This window comes from Schistocerca piceifrons, chromosome 2 (genome assembly GCF_021461385.2).
Source record: "Schistocerca piceifrons isolate TAMUIC-IGC-003096 chromosome 2, iqSchPice1.1, whole genome shotgun sequence".
Classification (NCBI taxonomy): Eukaryota; Metazoa; Arthropoda; class Insecta; order Orthoptera; family Acrididae; genus Schistocerca; species Schistocerca piceifrons.
This window is the reverse complement of record NC_060139.1, coordinates 467,179,256-467,201,944: the sequence shown is the minus strand read 5'-3', so window position 1 is coordinate 467,201,944 and position 22,689 is coordinate 467,179,256. Positions and strand designations below refer to the sequence as shown.

The window sequence follows — 22,689 nt, the reverse complement described above, 5'->3', positions numbered from 1 at the left end:
ACCTTCTTTTAGATCCCTAGGACGTATTTGCCTTATGTGACATGATAGGAACATTTTTCGTTCTGGTTCTCAAGTTTTATTACTCTCCCATAACTTCGACATTGAACCGCGATAACTTGGCAGCCGATTGTTGACTCGGGCGACGACTGATCTGGCACAGGTTTTTTTATGGTGTTTTGAACCATTTTTCGACGACGTAGTAAAACATTTTCCGTTGGTTCGAAATAAGATGATCTTATTCTGACAATTATTTTTATGGCAACTTCAGGTTAGTTAAATTTTCTGCGAGGTCATCAAATGGCTCAAATGGCTCTGAGCACTATGGGACTTAACTGCTGAAGTCATCAGTCCCCTAGAACTTAGAACTACTTAAACCCAACTAACCTAAGGACATCACACACATCCATGCCCGAGGCAGGATTCGAACCTGCGACCGTAGCGGTCGCGCGGTTCCAGACTGCAGCGCCTAGAACCGCTCGGCCACTCCGGCCGGCCGAGGTCATCAATAAAGCTTTAAGTGCTCGATCAAACAGTATATCATTTCGTGCAGGGGTGGACATAATTCTGATTTCGTACATGCGTTGTTTTGCACATCGAAAGATGTTTTGATGATTTTACGCCAATTGTGAATAATATCTTTAACGTATAAACAACGAAATGGCAATCATCTGTAATAACCAGTTCTTCACGTTATATCCAAGTGCAGCACCCTAAATGCAACGCATTTCTACGAGACCCAGTTTCGTGTGCAAAACGCGTGATTTTTCGCACGTGAAACCCGAATGATGAAAGATTTTTGTAAACACTTCTTAAAATTACTGTAAGAATATGCATTTTTTTATTATCATCTGTATCACCTTACACCGTCTCAGCACTTGCAATTCGCGTAAAACCGGGTTTTACGTGCGTTTTTTGTGCAAATTTAGACCACTATATCATGGCAACGGATAAAGCTTTCACAAAACAACAGGACGACCATTAATTACATGAATTTGTGCACCTTCTTACAATATTTGAACCGATTCGCACAAGTCTGAAACATACAAGTGCCGCGCGTAAAAAGACTTACCAAAAAGAAAAATGTTTTTTAAATGTAAAATCCGAATGATGCAAGATTTTTGAAATCGACTGTTCAATTTTATCTTAAGAATACGTGTTTTATTTATTTGATTCACTTTAAACCGTTTCTGCACATTCAGTTTACGTAAGTACGAATTTTACGTGCTACATTTAACTCTAGTTTAAACCATCGTATCTCAACAACGGATACAGATCTTTGGAGAGCTTACTTTTACTTTAGCCATTTATGTACCTTCGTGCAAAGTTTCAAATGATTCGCACAAATTTACAGTACAGAATTGGCACGTTGCAAATACGTCCCAGGAAAATGTGTTTCTTAACCCGAAAAATCCAGATGAGGCAAGATGTTTTCAAACGGCTGTAACTCATCTTCGAACAAGGTCCAATAGCCCAGTGTACCAAATTTGAACCATCAATCTCGCTCCACTCCGGAGTAATTTAATTTCAGCCCAATTAAAATATCTTGCAAAAAGGAATTAATAGATTCGTACAACTTTCCTGGGCGCCAGCTCCGGTGCGTCGTTCAAACCTTTTTGCAAAAAGGAATTAATAGATTCGTACAACTTTCCTGGGCGCCAGCTCCGGTGCTTCGTTCAAACCTTTCTTAATATACTGTTACATGGCTATACAAATGCCCGCTGGTCCGGGCTAAACTAAAAATTTTTTACCTCGCCTTCCTTGCTCAAGTAAGAACCGAGTACCGTGATCCTCCCCCCCCCTCCCCCTTCTAACAACCCTACCAAACAAAGGTCAAAATTTAATAATGATTGTGGTGTTGCTCACGCTGCTAAATACTGCATGTGACAGGTGTCATTAGAGCACAGTTAATAAAGTCATTTCATGTAATAAGGAATAAACTAGGCACTCATCTTTTCGTGTTTCCCACGCTGGTCTCGTTGTACAATCATGGCTCAATCGTCGAAAATCTAGGTGGTGATGACCCCAAGCTCGGATGCAAAGAGGCCTAGGTTTTATTCTGCTATATTCAAACTTTTATAGATGTGTTTCACAAACCATTCTTGAAGATTAAACCTTAGAACGTTAGCACAATGGTGATGTAAAAAAATAATCAGCACTCCGAATTTAAGTTACACTTCCTTTTTATTGCTTTTGTTGCAATATCACGTAACACACAAAACATCACTTCACAATACAAAACATACTTGAAAACATCTTCCTCACTGTTAAAGTTCACATTTTATAAGCTGACTACAATATGCGTCTTTCCAACATGACGTCCAAGACTTGACTTTTTCAAGGTCCGACTCTCTAACAAACTACTTGCGCGCCCAAAAAATCAGAGTTACAAGTACATCAAAGATCATAGTGACAAAAGAAAGAATACACACAAGAATAATATCATTGCAATATAAACATATCGATGAATCAAAGTACTTCTACATTAATGAAATCAAACCTGAATGTTGTCTCAGAAATATGTCAACTACTTTACAGAAACACAGTAGAATATTGCTGGTAACGAGAGGTTCAGGTGAGCTGCCGTAATGGTTACGTAATTCAAGTACCATTACACCCTCCAACCACGATTTTGCGCGGGACCTTTTCGCAACTGTGATTCGTGAGACCACATTATGTTCCGGCAGTCATCTGTTGTTCACTTTCGATGATTTCCAGGCTACTGAAGACGCGCAGCTTTATGTGTCTGTGTGTTCATTGCATGCAGTCCTCGTCACAACGTTCTCTCGCTAACAGGCTAGGACGGACCTTCATTTACTGCCTGTAGCAATTCCTGTCTGGTTTATAAGCGGTTTTGGTTCACAAGCCGTCGTGTTTCGTGGCCACGGGTGTTACACCACTGATTGTAGTCACGATGAACAGTACGCCGCGGAAAAATCAACCAATCCAGCAAATTCACACACCGCATGGCCACGGGCACGGCCAAACGCGATTGCCCCTTTTGTCCATTCTGTCACGTCCTTGCATTTACCCACGTTTACGTACAATGTCAGCTTGAAACATAAATGTCTCACTGATCGCTATTTCATTATGCTCACGTACAGGCAGTGCGTGTGCGGTCACTGAATAGAGAATATTCTGTGGAGATTATACTGTGGTACGGTTGGACGAGCGACTCGGTCGCTGCGCCATCTATAAAGGTTTAACAATTCATCTGTTCGTGCGCACTGGGATGACTAATTATTTGTCCAGTAAGCTTAAAACGAAGACAAGGGTGACATAATTTTGTCTGAACTCTAACCTTGCCATGACCCGTACCAAAACAATTTTAAAGACGTTTCATGTTCAGCTCAGTGTTGCTTTTCGACAGCTTAGTATATATGAAGATAGTAAACTTGACTCGTAACAAAATACGAAAGTGAAAAAGAATTAGTTAGTTTTGCAGAATTAACTTATTTTCCTGAACTATTGTTGTTGTTTTGTGGTCTTCAGTCCTGAGACTGGTTTGATACAGCTCTCCATGCTACTCTATCCTGTGAAAGCTTCTTCATCTCCCAGTACCTACTGCAGCCTACATCCTTCTGAATCTGCTTAGTGTATTCATCTCTTGGTCTCCCTCTACGATTTTTACCCTCCACGCTGCCCTCCAGTACTAAATTGGTGATCCCTTGATGCCTCAGAGCATGTCCTACCAACTGATCCCTTCTTCTGGTCAAGTTGTGCCACAAACTCATCTTCTCCCCAATTCTATTCAATATCTCCTCATTAGTTATGTGATCTACCCATCTAATCTTCAGTATTCTTCTGTAGCACCACATTTCGAAAGCGTCTACTCTCTTCTTGTCTAAACTATTTATCGTCCATGTTTCACTTCCATACATGGCTACACTCCATACAAATACTTTCAGAAACGACTTCCTGACACTTAAATCTATACTCGATGTCAACAAATTTCTCTTCTTCAGAAACGCTTTCCTTACTATTGCCAGTCTACATTTTGTATCCTCTCTACTTCGACCATCATCAGTTATTTTGCTCCCCAAATAGCAAAACTCCTTTATTACTTTAAGTGTCTCATTTCCTAATCTAATTCCCTCAGCATCACCCGACTTAATTCGACTACATTCCATTATCCTCGTTTTGCTTTTGTTGATGTTCATCTTATACCCTCCTTTAAAAACACTGTCCATTCCGTTCAGCTGCTCTTCCAAATCCTTTGCTGTCTCTGACAGAATTACAATGTCATCGGCGAACCTCAAAGCTTTTATTTCTTCTCCATGGATTTTAATAACTATTCCGAACTTTTCTTTTGTTTCCTTTACTGCTTGCTCAATATACAGATTGAATAGCATTGGGGATAGGCTACAACCCTGTCTCACTCCCTTCCCAACCAGTGCTTCCCTTTCATGTACCTCGGCTCTTATAACTACCATCTGCTTTCTGTACAAATTGTAAATAGCCTTTCGCTCCCTGTATTTTACCCCTGCCACCTTCAGAATTTGAAAGAGAGTATCCCAGTCAATATTATCAAAAGCTTTCTCTAAGTCTACAAATGCTAGAAACGTAGGTTTGCCTTTCCTTAATCTTTCTTCTAAGATAAGTCGTAGGGTCAGTATTGCCTCACGCGTTCCAACATTTCTACGGAATCCAAATTGATCTTCCTCCTGGTTGGCTTCTACCAGCTTTTCCATTCGTCTGTAAAGAATTCGCGTTAGTATTTTGCAGCTGTGACCTATGGAACTGATAGTTCGGTAATTGTCACATCTGTGAACACCCGCTTTCTTTGGGATTAGAATTATTATATTCTTCTTGAAGTCTGAGGGAATTTCGCCTGTCTCATACATCTTCTTCTCCTGATGGTAGAGTTTTGTTAGGACTGGCTCTCCCAAGGCTGTCAGTAATTCTAATGGAATGTTGTCTACTCCCGGGGCCTTGTTTCGACTTAGGTCTTTCAGTGCTCTATCAAACTCTTTACGCAGTATCATATCTCCCATTTCATCTTCATCTACCTCCTCTTCCATTTCCATAATATTGTCCTCAAGAACTTCGGCCCTGTATATACCCTCTATATACTCCTTCCACCTTTCTCTTTCCCTTCTTTGCTTAGAACTGGGTTTCCATCTTAGCTCTTGATATTCTTACAAGTGGTTCTCTTTTCTCCAAAGGTCTCTTTAATTTTGCTGTAGGCAGTACCTATCTTACCGCTAGTGAGATAAGCCTCTACATCCTTACATTTGTCCTCTAGCCATCCCTGCTTAGCCATTTTGCACTTCCTGTTGATCTCATTTTTGAGACGTTTGTATTCCTTTTTGCCTGCTTCACTTACTGCATTTCCTGAACTATAGGTGTACTTAAGTCCTTGAAAGCAGCTCGTGTCATGGTATCTCGTGATGATAATGGAGAAGTTATCATGTATGGATTGCAGCGAAACGTGATTCATTCGTGTTGCTGTCATCATCAGAGGCCTTTGTCCGTAGTAAAAATGTCGCTTTAGCGGACTGTAAGGGAGGGTGGTGTGCCCGCAGCTGGACGAGTCGGGTGCGGTGCTGGGCCAGCACCAGGACTACGACGACAGCCCGGGGGTGGCGCTGCGCCACCAGGACTACGTGGGCGGCGGCGGGGGCGGCAGCCCGCGGCACGGCGACTACGACGGCTGCGGCTCGCCCGGCGCTGGCAACGGCAACGGCAGCGTGCTGCGCCAGCACCACGACTACGGCGCGCCGCCCCCGCCGCCCCCGGGGGCCGGCTCTCCTGCCTCCGTGCGCCAGCATCACGACTACGTCACAGCCACTGGTGAGTACCTGCACGACTTGACTCGACAGTCGAAATCTCGTTCTCAGCTGCCATTGCTGGGCGTAGACCTCCTGCAGACATCCTCATACCTTAGACCGTAGATGACACAGACCGCGCATGTCTTTATTACACTGAAACCGACACCTCGATCAGCTGACTGGTGGCGGCATTCACTTCAAGGTGGCTCTTGGAATATCGTTCAGTTTATCTTAACTGTACTATTTTCAGTAAAGATTTTTTTATTACAGTGTTGGAATATTGTGCAGTGTTTTGTTGCAACGAAAGACATGAAAGGAAGTAATAATTCGTTCCACACGTAAAGTTGTTTCAAATACACAAACAAATTTGCAACCACATTTTTCCACATTAAGTCAGTGAATTTTCAGGCTGAAGATAAGGGGCGATATCGTTACTAAGCACAGTCGTGGACAAAACGAGCGAGACCCCTCGCCTTTTCGTTTTGCTGATCCGCACAGCTTTAAAATCTGCTACACAGCATAACAGGCAAGGCGGCGAAGAGCTACCAACATCCTATGCACAGGCATGAAATTGACAAACTGCCAGGCACGGAAGTCTGGATTGCAAAGAAATCCTGTAGATCTAGTCATGTTGATGTAACAACGAAATTATGTTGTAATTGCGACATCTGAGTTACATTTGACTTGAACATCGAAGTTGTTTGTTATTTATTTATTTTTTGTACATTATTTTCAGCCATAAACAAACATCTAGGTGCGTTAAATTGATACTGAAATATAGTATCATGCACGGACCAATAACAATAAATTCTTAACTACTTGTTATGGTACTGCAGTATCTGCCAGCGTCTTCAGATGTGGATATCGCATACGACGTTCCTAGAGTGTTTATAAGTGGATATTGCAGACGACTTCGAACAAAATTTGAATGTAGCTTAGTAAAAGTTCCGTGATCAAACGATCTGAGTTGCTTGCGAATACAGTTTATCCTCACTGGACAGTATGTATTATCATTATACGTGAGGGGAAAAGGGTTTCGCCGGGTGCGTTGACCGAGTGGTTCTAGGCGCTTCAGTCACCAACATGCGGCTCCTTCAGTCGCATAGTTGGAATCCTACCTCGGGCATGGACGTGTGGGTTGTCCTTAGGTTTGGTAGGTTTAAGTAGTTCTAGGTCTAGGGGACTGATGACCTAAGCAGTTTCGTCGCATAGTTCTTAGAGCCATTTTTTGACCTTCCGCGTAAATTTTCTTTACATAAACGGCCGTATGTTTAGATTGAGTTGACATAGAAGCTCACTTTTTTACATCACCAAGGGATCGTATACTGTAGGAAGTGCGATACATTTCCGCTTATTATGTCTACCCGTACTCGAGGTAAACGGGTTTTAAGGGTTGGGTAGACAGATAGACGGTCAAGAAAGTGAGACTAGTAGGGTTCCATTTTTACCGATTTGGATGACGAAATCCTAACAACAAAAATAGCTGCGACAGTTACTGAAGATGAGGGTCGCGTAAATAATTCCCCCTACTCATTACTCGAAATGTTCTACTTGCAGTCGATACATCAGCATATTAATGGTAGCTACGCTTTCTATCCAAATTACGTTTACAGGAATGCAAATAAAATTGTCTATACATGTGGTAATTCAGATCCCAGTATTAATGCCACCGCGTCTTATAAGTGCGAGTATTCCCATTACTAGCTGACCGAGCGAGGTGGCGCAGTGGTGAGCACACTGGACTCGCATTCGGGAGGACGACGGTTCAATCCCGCCTCCAGCCATCCTGATTTAGGTTTTCCGTGATTTCCCTAAATCGTTTCAGACAAATGCCAGGATGGTTCCTTTCAAAGGGCGCGGCCGATTTCCTTCCTCATCCTTCCCTAACCCGAGCTAGCGCTCCGTCTCTAATGACCTCGTTGTCGACGGGACGTTAAACAACACTAACCTAACCTAACCCCATTGCTAGCTAGCTTAAGAAACACTTCAGCCAATGAACGTTTTCTGGCTGTGGCGAGTCTAATGGAGAATTCGAAACATTGTAGAATACGTTTGGCAGCTAGGTCTCCATTTATTTTCTGGGGTGGTGCAGAGTTATCCTACTAAATTTACTAGCTAATGACAGTATTTTGTTATTTCGATAAACACCCTGAATGATTGTCACGTAAGCGGTGACATAAAGCTAGAAAATTCATGTTTTTGAGTCCGAAAAGCTCTATGCAACAGGAACTGCAGATCATTTTGCCATTTTCATTGCTAAATTGCCGGCTTATTCATGTCTGGGGCAATAATAGAGGGCTGTTTGCCTGGGTTGTCTGCTGGTGTAGTGAAAGGTGTTTGCTACTGCAAGAGAGGTCTGGTTTGTTTACGGTTCTAATCTCGATGGAGGCAGATAGACTATCAGTAAAGCAATTTTAAGACATTCTCGCGCCCCCAATACGTTTTATTGCAGCCTTCATGCTGTACCGGCGCCCTGTGGATGTCAATATGAAACTCTTGTAGAATTTCATACTTGTTGTTGCCTACTTTTGCCGCTTCTGTCAATAACTGAATTGACTTAAGTGTGGCACTGAATGTTTTTTAACTGAACTTCGTTATGAATCTTCACGCATTGCTAAATTCGCACACTTTCATGGTAGGTCAGCAACGGTTATCCAGAATGACTGGTCTGAACGTTGACACAGACCATTACGCGGCCGAATGCGCATAATATTTTGCTAATTCGTAACGATCTGGGTACTTTGTCTTACTAAAACAGTTATGTTATTTCGATAAGCTGAAATTCATTTTTATTAGTACAGTTCATACTAATTAGCTTTTCTTCTTTCATTTATATCTTATATTTACGTGCTGTGTTTAACACACTAATCAGCATTAATATGAGTTACAGCATTAATATAGTCTTACACATGATTGAAAATAGTCTGAGAAAATTCGGGTAGTTTTCCAATTTCAAGCCTGTGCATAGTTTGTTGCTAGCACTTCGTCGCCATGCCTGTTATGCTGTGTAGCAGACTTTAAAGCTGTGCGGATCAGTATAACGAAAAGGCGAGGGGTACCGCTCGTTTTGTCCACGACTGTACATGCGAACAGTCTTCTATTTCAGAGCATTTATTCATACATCACATTACAAACTGGATGATAGCGTCATTACATATCTATCTAGAAATAATACGTTAACCGTCATATCTAAAACTCTATGAACGGCAAAGATTTGAGACGATACATTATTAATGTCAGACTCATTACAAGAGTTTTATACATAATCAACTTTTCTAATATAATATAATATACTTGTTACCTTTATATTGTTTCGGTATCTGTACTAGATTAAGCAAAATTCGTAAAACATAAACGCTTATTTTGGGTAAAAACCGGACGTTATGAATAGAAACAAACGTCATTTCTTGTAAAAGTATTATAAAACAGTTCACACGAATTATTCAGGAATCACCAGAAAACTAAATAGTCCATGTCAAACTGACGTTTTGTCTTCTACTCCTGTGGAAGCGATAAGCTATTTTAAATGACTGGCAGTGCAACAAATACAGAAATTAACTGTACAGTAATAATTCTGTCGCTTGTAAAAAGAAACATTTGCAGTACAGTGTTTCAAACCGTTTTCTACCCATTCAAGGCGGCGAAACTAAAACCATCGCATAAATATTGGGAATTTCGGAAAAATTAAGTAAACTGTATTGCTACATGTGTAAATTGATACAACAAGTCGTTCAGTTGTTAAAAACAACGCTTGATTTCAGTTATAAATAAGAAAAATAGTAAATATCGGCTCCACTTTGCGTAATACGAAATGACAGAATCCTGGCTTATTGCCCTCCATCAAGTGACTGTGATGCTGGTTTGAAATATTAACGCGGCAGAAATTGGGGCGTGCGTGGTCCATATTTGTCAGTAGTCTAAGCCTCATAAACTACTATCATCAGTTTTTCGCATCCAAGTTTGCCGTGCTTGTTTCTTTATACCGTCATTCTCAAGGCCCATTCACATTTTTGTGACCATCGCCTTTGTTCGACATCGACGGGCAATAACCACTCACAGAAGGCTGGTGGGAGCACTAGCAGTGGAAGCGTGTCGGGGAACGCAGAAAACACAGCAGTCGCTATCGTAATGCGGAAACGGAGCGATTTACCTGACGTCCCTAAGGGCATGATCACTGGCTTTCAGGTCAAGAGTGAAAGCGCTTCCAAAACGCCTAAGTGCGTTAACTGTTCGCGTGCCGCCGTGGTTAAAGTATACCGTGCGTGGCAAAATGCCGCTATCCAAAACAGGCGTCAAGTCAACTGCGGTGCCCCATGGGCCAGAGACGATAGGGGAGAACGACGACTGCGGAGATGTGTACGGGCGAACATACGTGCAACTGTTGAGCAGCTGACCGCCCTGATCAACCAAGGGGCTACCAACAGCGTCTCCTCAACGACCGTTCAGCGAACGTTGCTGCGTGTGGGCCTCCGCAGCAGGCGCCTGGTTGATGTGCCCGTGCTGACTGCTGTTCATCGGCGAGGAAGGCTGGAATTTGCACGCCAGTACCGCAAGTTGACGCTCACTAAAGGCAACAGGTGGACTCCCATTGGACAGATTGTTGCTGGCGTGTACGGCGTGAAACACCCTACAATAATAGTCGGAAGGGTCCAGGGGGCCTATTCTGTATCTTTCCGCTACTGTGCCGATCGTTTCGGTACTCAAGAGCACCGAACGGTCTAGTACTCGAATTAAGAGTCCCTGCATTATTCAGTATGCATTTCGGTAGCGATACCGTTCGGGTCTAGAGAACTGAAGCGTTGTTGTCGGTTTGTGTCGTGCAATCCAATCAAAAGCAAGCTGCCGCAGATCCGCATATGCGCACTGCAGTGCGTACAGCGCCACGAACACAAAGCGGCTAGCAGACGACACAGGCGCGCTATTCTTCCAAGTACCGAAAATTGTGTTTACGTTGCCATAACGCATGACGCTGCATTCCATCGAGTTGACGTGCCTGCCTTCCTCGCCCTTGCCTCCTCCTTAACAATATCAGGCGCAGTATATTCATTTCCATGATTCTCAGCTGAAATGCATAAAAATTTTTACAGTTTCTCTGACTGCATGTTTCCATGCATGCATAATAACGATAGCGTATTTGACTGTATTCTGAAGATTGTCGTAAATGCCGCATCATGTCATCTTATTCTCATTCACACTGACATCGTGTTTTGGATTTTACGTTTCGGAAAATGAGTTAGGAATAATGTGTAGTACCACATTGTACTAATACATCTATAAAAACACCCGAAAAATTGATTCTGAGAGTTTCAAAGAATAAGAAGATAAAGAGAATGTGGTTATAACTCGCTCCTAGAGATCCAGATGATTAAGTAGTCCACTTGCTTGACGCAAACCGACAACAGCGCTTCGGTTCTCTAGACCCGAACGGTGTCGCTTCCGAAATGCATACTGAATAATGCTGGGGCTCTAATTCGAGTACTAGACCGTTCGGTGCTCTTGAGTACCGAAACGATCGGCACAATGGCGGAAAGATACAGAATAGGCACCCAGGCCGGAGGGCATTCCCTGGATAATCTCGCCATTCTGGAAGGCACAATGCATCAACACAATCATGCATCTATCCTTGGGGACCATGTCAGTCCCTACGTGCAGTTTGTTTTACGCCACACAATGGCATCTACCAGCAGGTCAATGCAACATATCACGCAGCTCGCATGTACGTGCATGGTTCGAGGAGCATTGAGATGAGTTTACCATACTGCCCTGGCTACCAGACTACCCGGATGTAAACACAGTCGAGAATCTGTGGGACCGCCTCGATCAGCCTGTTCGCGCCACTGTGCAATGTACCTTCCATTTGGTAGTCCTCCTGGTTCCTTTCTTATTATGGAGATCCAAATCAGGATCTCCTCTATCCATCCCAATTATTTTGTCTTGCCATATGCAAATCCCATCTCCATTTCAGTTTTGTGACAGCCACTATCACGTCCTCAAAGCCAGTCTTTCCGCTCAACCATTTGCTTGTTTTTCTCTCCCATATTGTTATATCAAACATGCATCTTTCCATTGCTAGTATGGCAACCCAATTTTTGAACTTTTGGATGTTCACTGTCCATATTCCACTTCCCTAGATTTCCCGTTTAAGAAACTGAAAGATTTGCCATTTGATATTTTCAAATACTGTCATAGCTTAATCGTACCTTCTGCATTATATGTCCGTAAACATCGATAAATAGTTGTCAGTAACTCACTTCTTTATCATTGTGGGTCACGGATATTAGGCTGACATTTCGGATATGACAGTTCCTCCTCTGGTCTTTATTGCATGACTTAAATGTCCTCAAACATATTACGTTCTTAAACGTGCGACACTGCTGAAGAAACTCTTCTGATATTACCTTCTCTGAATTATTACATCATGTTCTTTTTCGGATGCCCTGTAAACTATTCTACAGTGAATAGAGATGTTGTGTAAGGCCTGAAACTGCGTCCATTGAGCGTCGTGCAGCCAAAAGAGAAGCGGTTTGTGTAAACAACTAGTAAGATAGTCACATAAACAACCTAAGTTGCGTGAGATAGAATGGCATGCACTAGGCTATAAGCTGGATAATCGTTTTATATCATTCGAAGACATACCTCTCATTGTTTTACCCTATCTTTTCACATTCTCCTCCTCCACCGTATATCAACCTGTGACAATAGTGTTTTATGAAACTAGTTTAATTATAAATTTGACAGATCTCTGTTTCTACTGAATTTACGGCTTCTCGTCGTGCTACTTTATTCACATGGTCAATTTCATCGAGTATTCTTATGGAGAATCATCGTTTGAAGTTTCTACCTTTATTTTGCTTTATATCACTAACGATTTTAGTACGTAACCTCAATTGCTGGTAAGCACGATGTACTGAATGAACTGCCGGCCACTGTGGCCGAGCGGTTATAGGCGCTTCAGTCCGGGACCGCGCTCCTGCTGCGGTCGCAGATTCGAATCCTGCCTCGGGCATGGATGTGTGTGATAGCCTTAGGTTAGTAAAGTTTAAGTAGTTCTAAGTCTAGGGGACTGATGACCTCAGGTAAGTCCCATAGTCCTTAGAGCCATTTGAACCATTTTTATTGAATGAACTAGTGCTTATCTGAAATACAGTAAGGGATTGCTCGTTCTCTGAGTTGTTGAAGTCACATGTGGCTATTTTTGTTATCCTTCGTAACTGTTCATATGTCACCTGCCAGTGTTGTTGTTTACTGGATGAGATAGCTACAACTAAAATAGCTGTTGCTTTAGGTATTCTCGGGTCTTTCCGACGTCAGTAGTTCTTACAGTTGCAGAACGAGTATTCAAGTTCGGTTTGGCATTAATGTGTATGAGTCGTGGTTTTTACAATTTCGCACAGACTTGTCATTTTTGATAGCAGGTGTCATCTGCTGACACAGGTATTTCAAGTAATACGCATTTTAGAATATTAATAGGCCCGAAGTATTTGTAGGAAATCAGCAAGGTTGACTCAGAGAATTTAGAGCAGTTAGCTACAACTGTTTATGAAAAAGAGAGATATTTTAACATCGCATATAAATTTAAGTGATAGGAAGTCTTCTATGAAAGTATTTGAATGGAGTAGAACCTTGTGCGAAAGTGAAACGTACACGTTAAACAGTACAGACAAGAAGAGAATGTAAGATTTTTCAAAAGTGTTAGTTTGGATTTTAGAAGAATGCTAAAAATGCGATGGATTGATCAGTCATATAATGAAGTACTGAGTCGAAATGCACAGAAAAGAAACTTCTGGTACAACTGGACTAAAAGAAGAGATATGTTGATAAAACACATCCTGAGACGTCAATGAAGTGTTAAATTGGTTGCGGAGAGAAGTGTCGGAGGGGATGGCGGGAGAGTAGGGGAAGGTGAGTGGCAGATGAAATTGCTAGAGTTAGAACATGGCTTCACTACAGTAAGACCGTTCAAGTGGATTAGGTTACAATAGCTTTACAGTTATGAAGATACTTGTGCAATATGTACCAGCGTGAAAAGCTACATCAAATCAGCATTAGGACTGAAGACCACAGAAAATGCCTACTTACCACGTTAAAAAAAAAAAAAAAAAAAAAAAAAAAAAAAAAAAAAAAAAATTGATTCATTTCCAGGAAGCTTTTAGGTCAGTCCTTTGGAATGTGAATCGATTGAATTCCTAAAGGGAGTTGATGTTGTTACAGGTAACCGTAGCCGAATGGAATTTGTTGAAGAAAAAAGAGGTGAGTGCCAAAGAGAGACAGGCTGTAGCCTAGCAGCAAGGCTCCCGCACATCTTACCAGCTGTGGCCGTGACCCGAGTGCAAGAATGCGTTGTTGCCCCTGCTTTCGCCGGATCTGGTTCAAATGGTTCAAATGGCTCTGAGCACTATGGGACTCAACTGCTGAGGTCATTAGTCCCCTAGAACTTAGAACTAGTTAAACCCAACTAAACTAAGGACATCACAAACATCCATGCCCGAGGCAGGATTCGAACCTGCGACCGTAGCGGTCTTGCGGTTCCAGACTACAGCGCCTTTAACCGCACGGCCACTTCGGCCGGCCCGGATCTGGCTGTCTCGCGTTTCTGCCAATTTCTCACCTCAAAGCTCACCTTGAAAATAAGTATCTGTGAAAGGAGAGAAGTGATTTTATGTGACATTCACATTACTACAAGGACTACTACAGCTCTATTTGTAGTAAAGCTAATAGGTTACTACAAGGAAAAATTGGTCCCAATTTACTATAATCGACTTACTACGTTTCAAAATGCTTACTTACAGAACACCCATAGAGAAATAGCAAAGCGCCAGAAATACGATGTAATTTTGTCAGTCATCCTACACATAAAATTATTTAATATCCCTGAACATATAATGAGAATAAATTAAATATAACTAGGATCAAATTATGTGTTTACATACTAATTACAGTAACTGTTTCTCTAACAAAATGAGGAATTTACACCGACTTGAGATTGTCATGAATAGATCAAACAAATAAGTTTTTAGGTAGTCCCCGTTTGTCGGTTTCGATGAACTTCGCTCCTCGATTCTCACATCAAGGATACCCACTATAGCACTCCCTGACAACTTCACAACCAAGGATATGCACCTTATGTATTAAACAATATGGAAGGTTTCTGCTCCGAGACTGAGCAGTCAATGTACGAGTACAAAGTAATGTATCAGTTACGGCAGTGAAAAATGCCATACTATTCCCTGATTTGCAGAACCACATTAAACTTATAGGTAAAGCAATACATCTTTCCTACGTGTCCATGATCACTTTACTTAGCACTGAAGTGGGGATAGTTGCGTACTATGAAGTCCATTTGATTGAGCATATCAAGATGAATAGATTACATGCTGCACTGATTTTCAAATGGCTCTGAGCACTATGGGACTCAACTGCTGAGGTCATTAGTCCCCTAGAACTAAGAACTAGTTAAACCTAACTAACCTAAGGACATCACAAACATCCATGCCCGAGGCAAGATTCGAACCTGCGACCGTAGCGGTCTTGCGGTTCCAGACTGCAGCGCCTTTAACCGCACAGCCACTTCGCCGGCGCACTGATTTTCACTGGCAATACCTGTGCTAGGTTAAATTGCTGAGGACAGCGCAAAATGTGGATATACTGAAACGATTTACTCGGCAATAGCATTGAGAGATTACGTGAAGATATGTGAATTCAGCTCCTAGAAGATAGTTACTTGCACAGCGGCGAGCCATTTATGGTTGCTGCCTTCTCAAGGGTAATGTGCAAAAACTAGAGACGCGCTCTGACTCGAGAGAGTAAGTTTTTAAGCGCTTAACGTACGTCGTCGCTGCCGTCCAGAAGAAAGCCTAGAACTGGAAGTATGTCAGTTACAGCTCAGATCCTTGCGTTTGTAATAGGCTACTTTGTTATCAGCCTCCTACCAGATGAAGTAACAAGCGATATTTTTCCTGCGAAGATGTTACCAATAAAACATCGAGAGGTAGTCTTCAGTGGACTTTCGAAATCAGTCAGTTGTGTGTCTCACGTGTCTCATACATCAGAAGTAATACGACTACTAAGAAATCACAGTTTTACTAGGCTAAGAAAGTAGCAGTTGTGTACAACGACCTATGTGATTGCTAAGAATATATGCCTATAGAGTAATGTAACTGAGTCGCCAGTTTCGCCTCACAATCAGTGTTTTCGCATATGAGAGGTCACTGACGAAATTCTCCAAGAATGCTTATGTTACACCCGATCTTACTCCATTAGATTACTGTTTGTGGAGTTGGCGTAAGAGCGAAGTCTAGAAGGGCTGTATGGACACAGAGAAGCAACTTCTCGTTCGTGGTTTATATGCTTTGCTCAAGTAAAGGACCGCATGAATGAGCTCAGATCAGCAACAAAGCAGCCGCCTACAAGAGTTGCAAAAATGCATTGCAGTTGATGGTAGATAGTTTGAACATTTTCTGTGAGGAAATGTATACATTAAACTAAACATTAAATTACAATGTTTCATTTACTATCACCTGCATTTATTCCGTTCCTATTCATTTTCATTAGCTTCCTCGGAGACTGTTAATTACAAGACATATGTTCATATGACTTTTTTTATACAGAATCGCTAATACTATCACCCCTCAACGCATGTACCTTCCCTTCTGACTCACCCTGTATCGTCTTTACTCCTGACGTCAACAGTTACTTTGCTCTCCAAATGTCAGAATACCCCTATTACTTTCAGCGTCTCATTTATTAATTTAATTCTTTCAGCATCAGCTGATTTAATTCATATGCTTTCCATTACTTTTGTTTCTCTTTTATTAATGTTCATCTTTTAATCTCTTTCCAAGATACTGCCCATTTCGTTCAGCTGCTCTTCAAAGTCTTTTTCTGTCTCTGCCAAAATTAAAGTGTTGTCGGCAAACCTTAAGGTTTTATTTCTTCTCCCAGAACTTTCTCAGCCCAAAGTAATCTTTGGTTTTCTTTAATGCTTGGTTTATGTACAAATTGAATAAATAAGGGATAGGCTAAAATCCTTTCTTACTCTCTTCTCAAATAAAGTGACTCTTTCATGTATATCGACTCTTACAACGACAGTCTGGTTTCTGTTTCTGTTGCTTCCTGTATTTCATACCAGCTACCTACAGAGTTTCAAAGAGAGTGGTCCATTGAACATGGTCAAAAAATTTCTCTAAGTACACAAATGCTATGAATGGAGGTTCACCTTTCTTCATTGTATGCTCTAAGACACGTCATAAGGCCAGCATTACCTCGCGTGTTTCTGCATTTCCTACAGTTTTTCATTCTTCCTTAAGTAATTCGTATCAATATTTTGCAAACATGACTTATTAAGTTGATGATTCAGTAATAGTCACACCCGCCAACGCCTGTCTTCTTTGGAATTGAAATTATTACATTTTTCTTGAAGTTTGAGAGTATTTCATGTCTCATATTTCTTGCTTACCAGGTGGAATAGTTTTGTCATGGTTGGTGCTTCCAAGGATCTCAATAATTTTAAGAGAACGCCGTCTACTCCTGATCCTTCTTTCGACTAAGGTCTTCCACTGCTCTGTCAAATTCGTCTCATTGTATCACATCTCTCATCTCATCTTCATATACCTCCTGTCCGCTTTCCATAATATTGATTAAGTTTCTTTCGTTTGCATAGCTATTCTGAAAATTTCTTACACATTCCAGCTTTACCTTCTTTAATTAGTACGGGTTTGCCACCTGAACTCTTGATATTCAAGCATCTGCTTCTCTTTCTTTAAACGTTTCTTTTATTTTCCTGTAGGTGACGTCTATCTTTCCCACGCTTCCACAGTTTTGCATTTTTCTTCTAGCCATTCTTGCTTTGCCATTCTGCACTTCTGTCACTCATTTTTTTAGACCTCTATATTCATATTTGGATGCTCCATTTACTGGATTTTTAGATTTTCTCCTCTTGTCGATTTTATTCACTATCGCGTGTCTTATCCAAGGATTTGTACTGGGCCAGTTTGATCCTCTGCTGCCTTCACTATTTCATTATCAAAGTTATCCATTCACTGTTTAAGCGTAGTTTTCTAGCTAACTATTTCCATCTACTGCACCAGCTGTTTTTTTTTTTTTTTTTTTTTATTCAAGCCCCCACCTTAATTTCCTTTCTTTCTGTAATTTCTTCAGTTTTAATCTGCAGTTCATAACCAATAAATTATAGGCAGAGTCCACATGTACCACGGGAAATACTTTATAGTTTAAAATTTGTTTTTTAAATCCTTGAGTAACCCTAGTCTGACCCTCTGAAATCTCCGGGTCTCTTTCACGTATACAGCCAGTTTGATCCTCTGCTGCCTTCACTATTTCATTATCAAAGTTATCCATTCACTGTTTAAGCAAAATTTTCTAGCTAACTATTTCCATCTACTGCACCAGCTGGTTTTTTTTTTTTTTTTTTTTTTTTTTTTGTATATTCAAGCCCCCACCTTAATTTCCTTTTTTCTGTAATTTCTTCAGTTTTAATCTGCAGTTCATAACCAATAAATTATAGGCAGAGTCCACATGTACCATGGGAAATACTTTATAGTTTAAAATTTGTTTTTTAAATCCTTGAGTAACCCTAGTCTGACCCTCTGAAATCTCCGGGTCTCTTTCACGTATGCAGCCTTCTTTCATGACTCCTAAACCAAGTATTAAAATACGCACTACCGGGAGCTTACCGCTCCATTCTATTCTACCAGTTTATATTCACCTAGTTTTCTTCTCGTCCTTTCGCTACAGTCGAGCTCCAGTCCCTTTCAGTATCAAATTTTCGTCTCCCTTAACAATCTGAGTAATTTCTTTGTCTCATCATACGTTCGTTCAATCTTTTCATTGTCTTCGGAGGGGGATGACATATAAAATTGTAGTACTGTGGTGGGTGCTGGCTTCATGTCTGTCTTGGATAAGGTAATGCATTCATTCATTGTCTTCGGAGGGGGATGACATATAAAATTGTAGTACTGTGGTGGGTGCTGGCTTCATGTCTGTCTTGGATAAGGTAATGCATTCATTATGCTACTCGTAATACCGTTCCCGCATTCTTATTTTCTTATTCATGCATTACCTCTTCTTTGTTTTGTGTTGATAAACTTGAACTAGCCTGCTGTTCATGTTCTTCTTGCCACCTCACTTCGCTAATTTCCGTTATATCTAACTTTCAATCGTCAATTTTACTTGAGAAGTTATCTATCCTGCCTAAGCGATTAGGGGATTTAACATTTTACACGCAAACGAGTAGAATACCACGTTAGTTTTTTTCATATGACAATACCCTCCCCTGTAGTCCTCTCCCGGAGATCCGCATTGGGGACTCCTGAATAGTTTATCTAATAGGACGCCATCATCATTAATACCTTACAATAGAGCTCCATGTGCTCGGAAAACGTAATGGTTGTAGTTTCCTCTTGCTTTCAGCCGTTCGCAGTAGTAATATAGCAAGGCCATGTTGTCTGATGTTGCAAGGCCAGCCTAGTCAATTGTTTTCCAGACTGTTGCCCCTAGAATTGTTGAAAATGCTCCTGTCCCTCTTCAGGAATGAAATATTGAACTGACCTCTTTGCAGGTATCCTTCCGAAAAAAAATGGTTCAAATAGCTCTGAGCACTATGGGACTTAGCATCTGTGGTCATCAGTCCCCTAGACTTGGAACTACTTAAACCTAACTAACCTAAGGACATCACACACATTCATGCCCGAGGCAGGATTCGAACCTGCGACCGTAGCAGCTGCGCGGTTCCGGAATGAAGCGCCTAGAGCCGCTCGGCCACAACGGCCGGCGATATCCTTCCGATAGGACCTGCACCTACAGTAAGGCTATCGGTATCGTTGAGACAAGCAAGACGCCCCAGCGGGCAAGGTCCATGTTTCATAGCGGGGAGATATATCCATTTAAAAGACAGACCACAATTATAATGATGAACTCAAATTTTTTCCACAGCGGAAAAGCAGCTTAAAGCTAAAGTTTGAATTCATTTCAAACAATTTCATGTTTTTTGTGAGAGGATGCGTCTGTATGCGTCTCTGATTGGGTAACAACTACCTAGGAAACCTGCGAGAAGACTGGGTGTAGTTAGAATGGAGTCACAGTTCTATCGCTCTGAAAAACAGCTGAACACATTCATCCGAGCAAAAACCACCGGCCGCACCTGACGGGAAACCGGCTGATTCTATAACGAAAGAGCAGAATAGCTTGTCTCTCTCTTCTACCAACTGTCTATCGTACGTCGCAGGAACAACGGGCCGTCCCAAAAAGGCGCCGATTGTTAACGTAATTCTGAAACGTGGCAGGGCAGATGCGAAGAACTACTAACCTCTCTCACTGACGTCTATTTTCTGTACAACCATGGATGATGTTTTGTATTCGCGCATGATGATTTTCTTCTTGGACAGCGGAACCCAGGCTAATAGTTTATCCGTAGTTTTCCGGAAAACATTTATTATAGTCCGTTCACCATAAGAATAAACCTGATGTAAACATTGCTTTACGTATTCTTTCGCGTTTGCTGGAACCTCATTGGATTTCCGTTTCACGTGGAACTGCAGCCAAACTGTCTCGGTACTGTCAAGTACGATAATAATGGTACGTTTTGTGGTCTGTTTTACTCGCACATCGACTTAGCGATAATACGGAACAGCTTTACCGGCGCAATTAACTTGGACAGCACTGGCTTTCAGCTGGTACAGCTAGCCTGCACTGACGTGACCAGGTGCAGTTCACATGTAAAAAGAGACGAGCAGAGGAGCAATACAGTTTCGAATGTCATTTAATTTTTAAGCAGAATGGAATAATACACTGAAAATCTCCCACAATACGCTCCTTAGACGACTAGACGAAAACGGTAACACGTTACTGGTTTTAGCTAACGTACTATTGTAATTAAAAAAAAGAATGATGAAAATTCCTGACTTAACCACATTTTTCTGCATAAGCTGTGTGTAACGTAAGAGTACTGAAGGCTTTCACCGTATAGTTAAATATTGAAGCCACTGAAGGTATTACTTACAGTCAGTCGTCGGTAATCTCTTAGCTCCTTCCTTATCCGAAACAGAGAAATACATTTCAGTTCTGGAAGTGTCACCTGATACGTTGTTAATGAGCCTATAACAACAGAATCTACGAAGCCAACCAGGCGCAGCATTTTCTCTTCTTTTACGACGAGTCGTTCTATATCCCGCCAGCGTTCGGCAGTGATGTGTGAAAAAGCTGCGAGCGTTAGTTCCAGTACATCTGGCAGCTTAACAGTCTTGTTACTTCTCGGTCCTAATCCCGCAGCCTGGCTCCAGATCAGTTCTGTTGGGTTCATATTGTAATGCAGCGTTTGTATGATGTGTTCGATGCTGTGAAAATGATTGTTTCTCATGTTTCTACGATACCTATCTACCTCTGTGGTATAAACGATGGGTATAGTCCAAATAAAGGGGATTTGGTTTTTCATTTTTGCTTTAAAAATTAAATGTTATGTTTACTTAATTTCAATAACTTTTATGAACAGTCTTTCACAAAACATCGAAAATTAAGAATTTTTATTGGAAATGGAGACAGGAATTTCGCGTCGAATATTTAATTAGAAACAAGAAGTCGTGCATTATTCATAAAAAAATGATGATGAGTTTTATAATTACGAGATGTAGGTATTTCAAACTGAACGAGAAAAAAAATTACACGGTGGAGTTTTGAACCACAGCAATCAACCGCATTTGGTCCCCATTCCATTACGCTACCGACTACTTCCGGTTTGAGTTCGTTTATCAACTGCAGTATGTACAACACTGAGAAAACTTCAAAGCCGATTATCTTCGTAAATTGATAAAAAACATTAAGAACAGCCTATTTCTCGGCACTTTTTAACCGTGTTCCACGCACGTGTTTCACTACGGAACAGAAAGCAGCCTCAGCCATTTTCATACTGCGCATTATCAGCACGATAAGCAGAGCACAACGCTGCAGAGGCTGTTACTGTACACGATTTTTGAAATAAAAACTACGCAGCCAAAGCGTGATTAAGAAAAACGTTGATGGCTGTAATACATTTGAATATCTTGAAGTTTCATTTAATGTAACTTGGTAATATGATATGTAATATATAAGTAGGACCTACTTCCAAGAGCGTAAGAACACCAGTGTACGTGTGATACGGCTTCTGACCAATCATCGCGTTTGTGTTTGTTTACATCAGGTTTATTCTTATGGTGAACGGATCATTAAGTTCTGTACTGCCATTTAGAAAACAAATCACTAACAGATCCCAGTTGCCATATCGTTCAGAAACACCTCACCTCCTCCCTACGGAATACAAAGCCGCCGTCTCAAATGTGCACATCTCCTCACTGCACGTCACTGATCAAACAGGCACAGCTACTAGCATGAGTCCAGAAACACCAACTTTACGCGCTCTAAGCACTGAAATACAAATGTTGATTAACATATATTAAATCATACTTTTTAATAAAATAACATCTTTTTATTCTTAGTTATTCATGGCATGAAAATAAATTAATATTTGAAATATATATATGAAATAAAGCAGTTATATACATCAATAATACGGTTCGATATTTAGAAATAAAAGAAGTATTTTACTTTGTGCTTGACGTTTCACATTTTTGTACCAAATTTTAATTTATTCTGTATATTCATATTATCACGTAATTAGCAATTCAAAATAAAAATCTTAGTTTTAATAAAATATATTGCATATATCAAGTGATTAGTAATTCAAAATAAAAATCTTAGTTTTAATAAAATATATTGCATACAAAATTAAGTACAAAATGTCATGTTTTATACTCTACTGTAATCGTAAGTTTTACTACGATTTAGTAATCTAGGGTTAAAGTTTCCATAATATAATAAACAAAAAATTTAAATAAGAGTTAGAACAAATACTAATAGCTAGAATCGAACTAGGGAC

At 40.9% G+C, this 22,689-nt stretch overlaps 1 protein-coding gene across 1 annotated transcript in view; it reads left to right on the top strand.

The window, feature by feature from the left end:
- Positions 1-22,689, top strand: part of LOC124775491 (homeobox protein OTX1) — a 107,928-nt gene that overhangs the window by 74,758 nt on the left and 10,481 nt on the right. The window contains exons 7-8 of the mRNA XM_047250324.1: positions 5,523-5,639; positions 5,700-5,852. Of these exons, the coding sequence (XP_047106280.1) occupies positions 5,523-5,639; positions 5,700-5,852 (270 nt within the window). The remainder of the gene's footprint in view (positions 1-5,522; positions 5,640-5,699; positions 5,853-22,689) is intronic.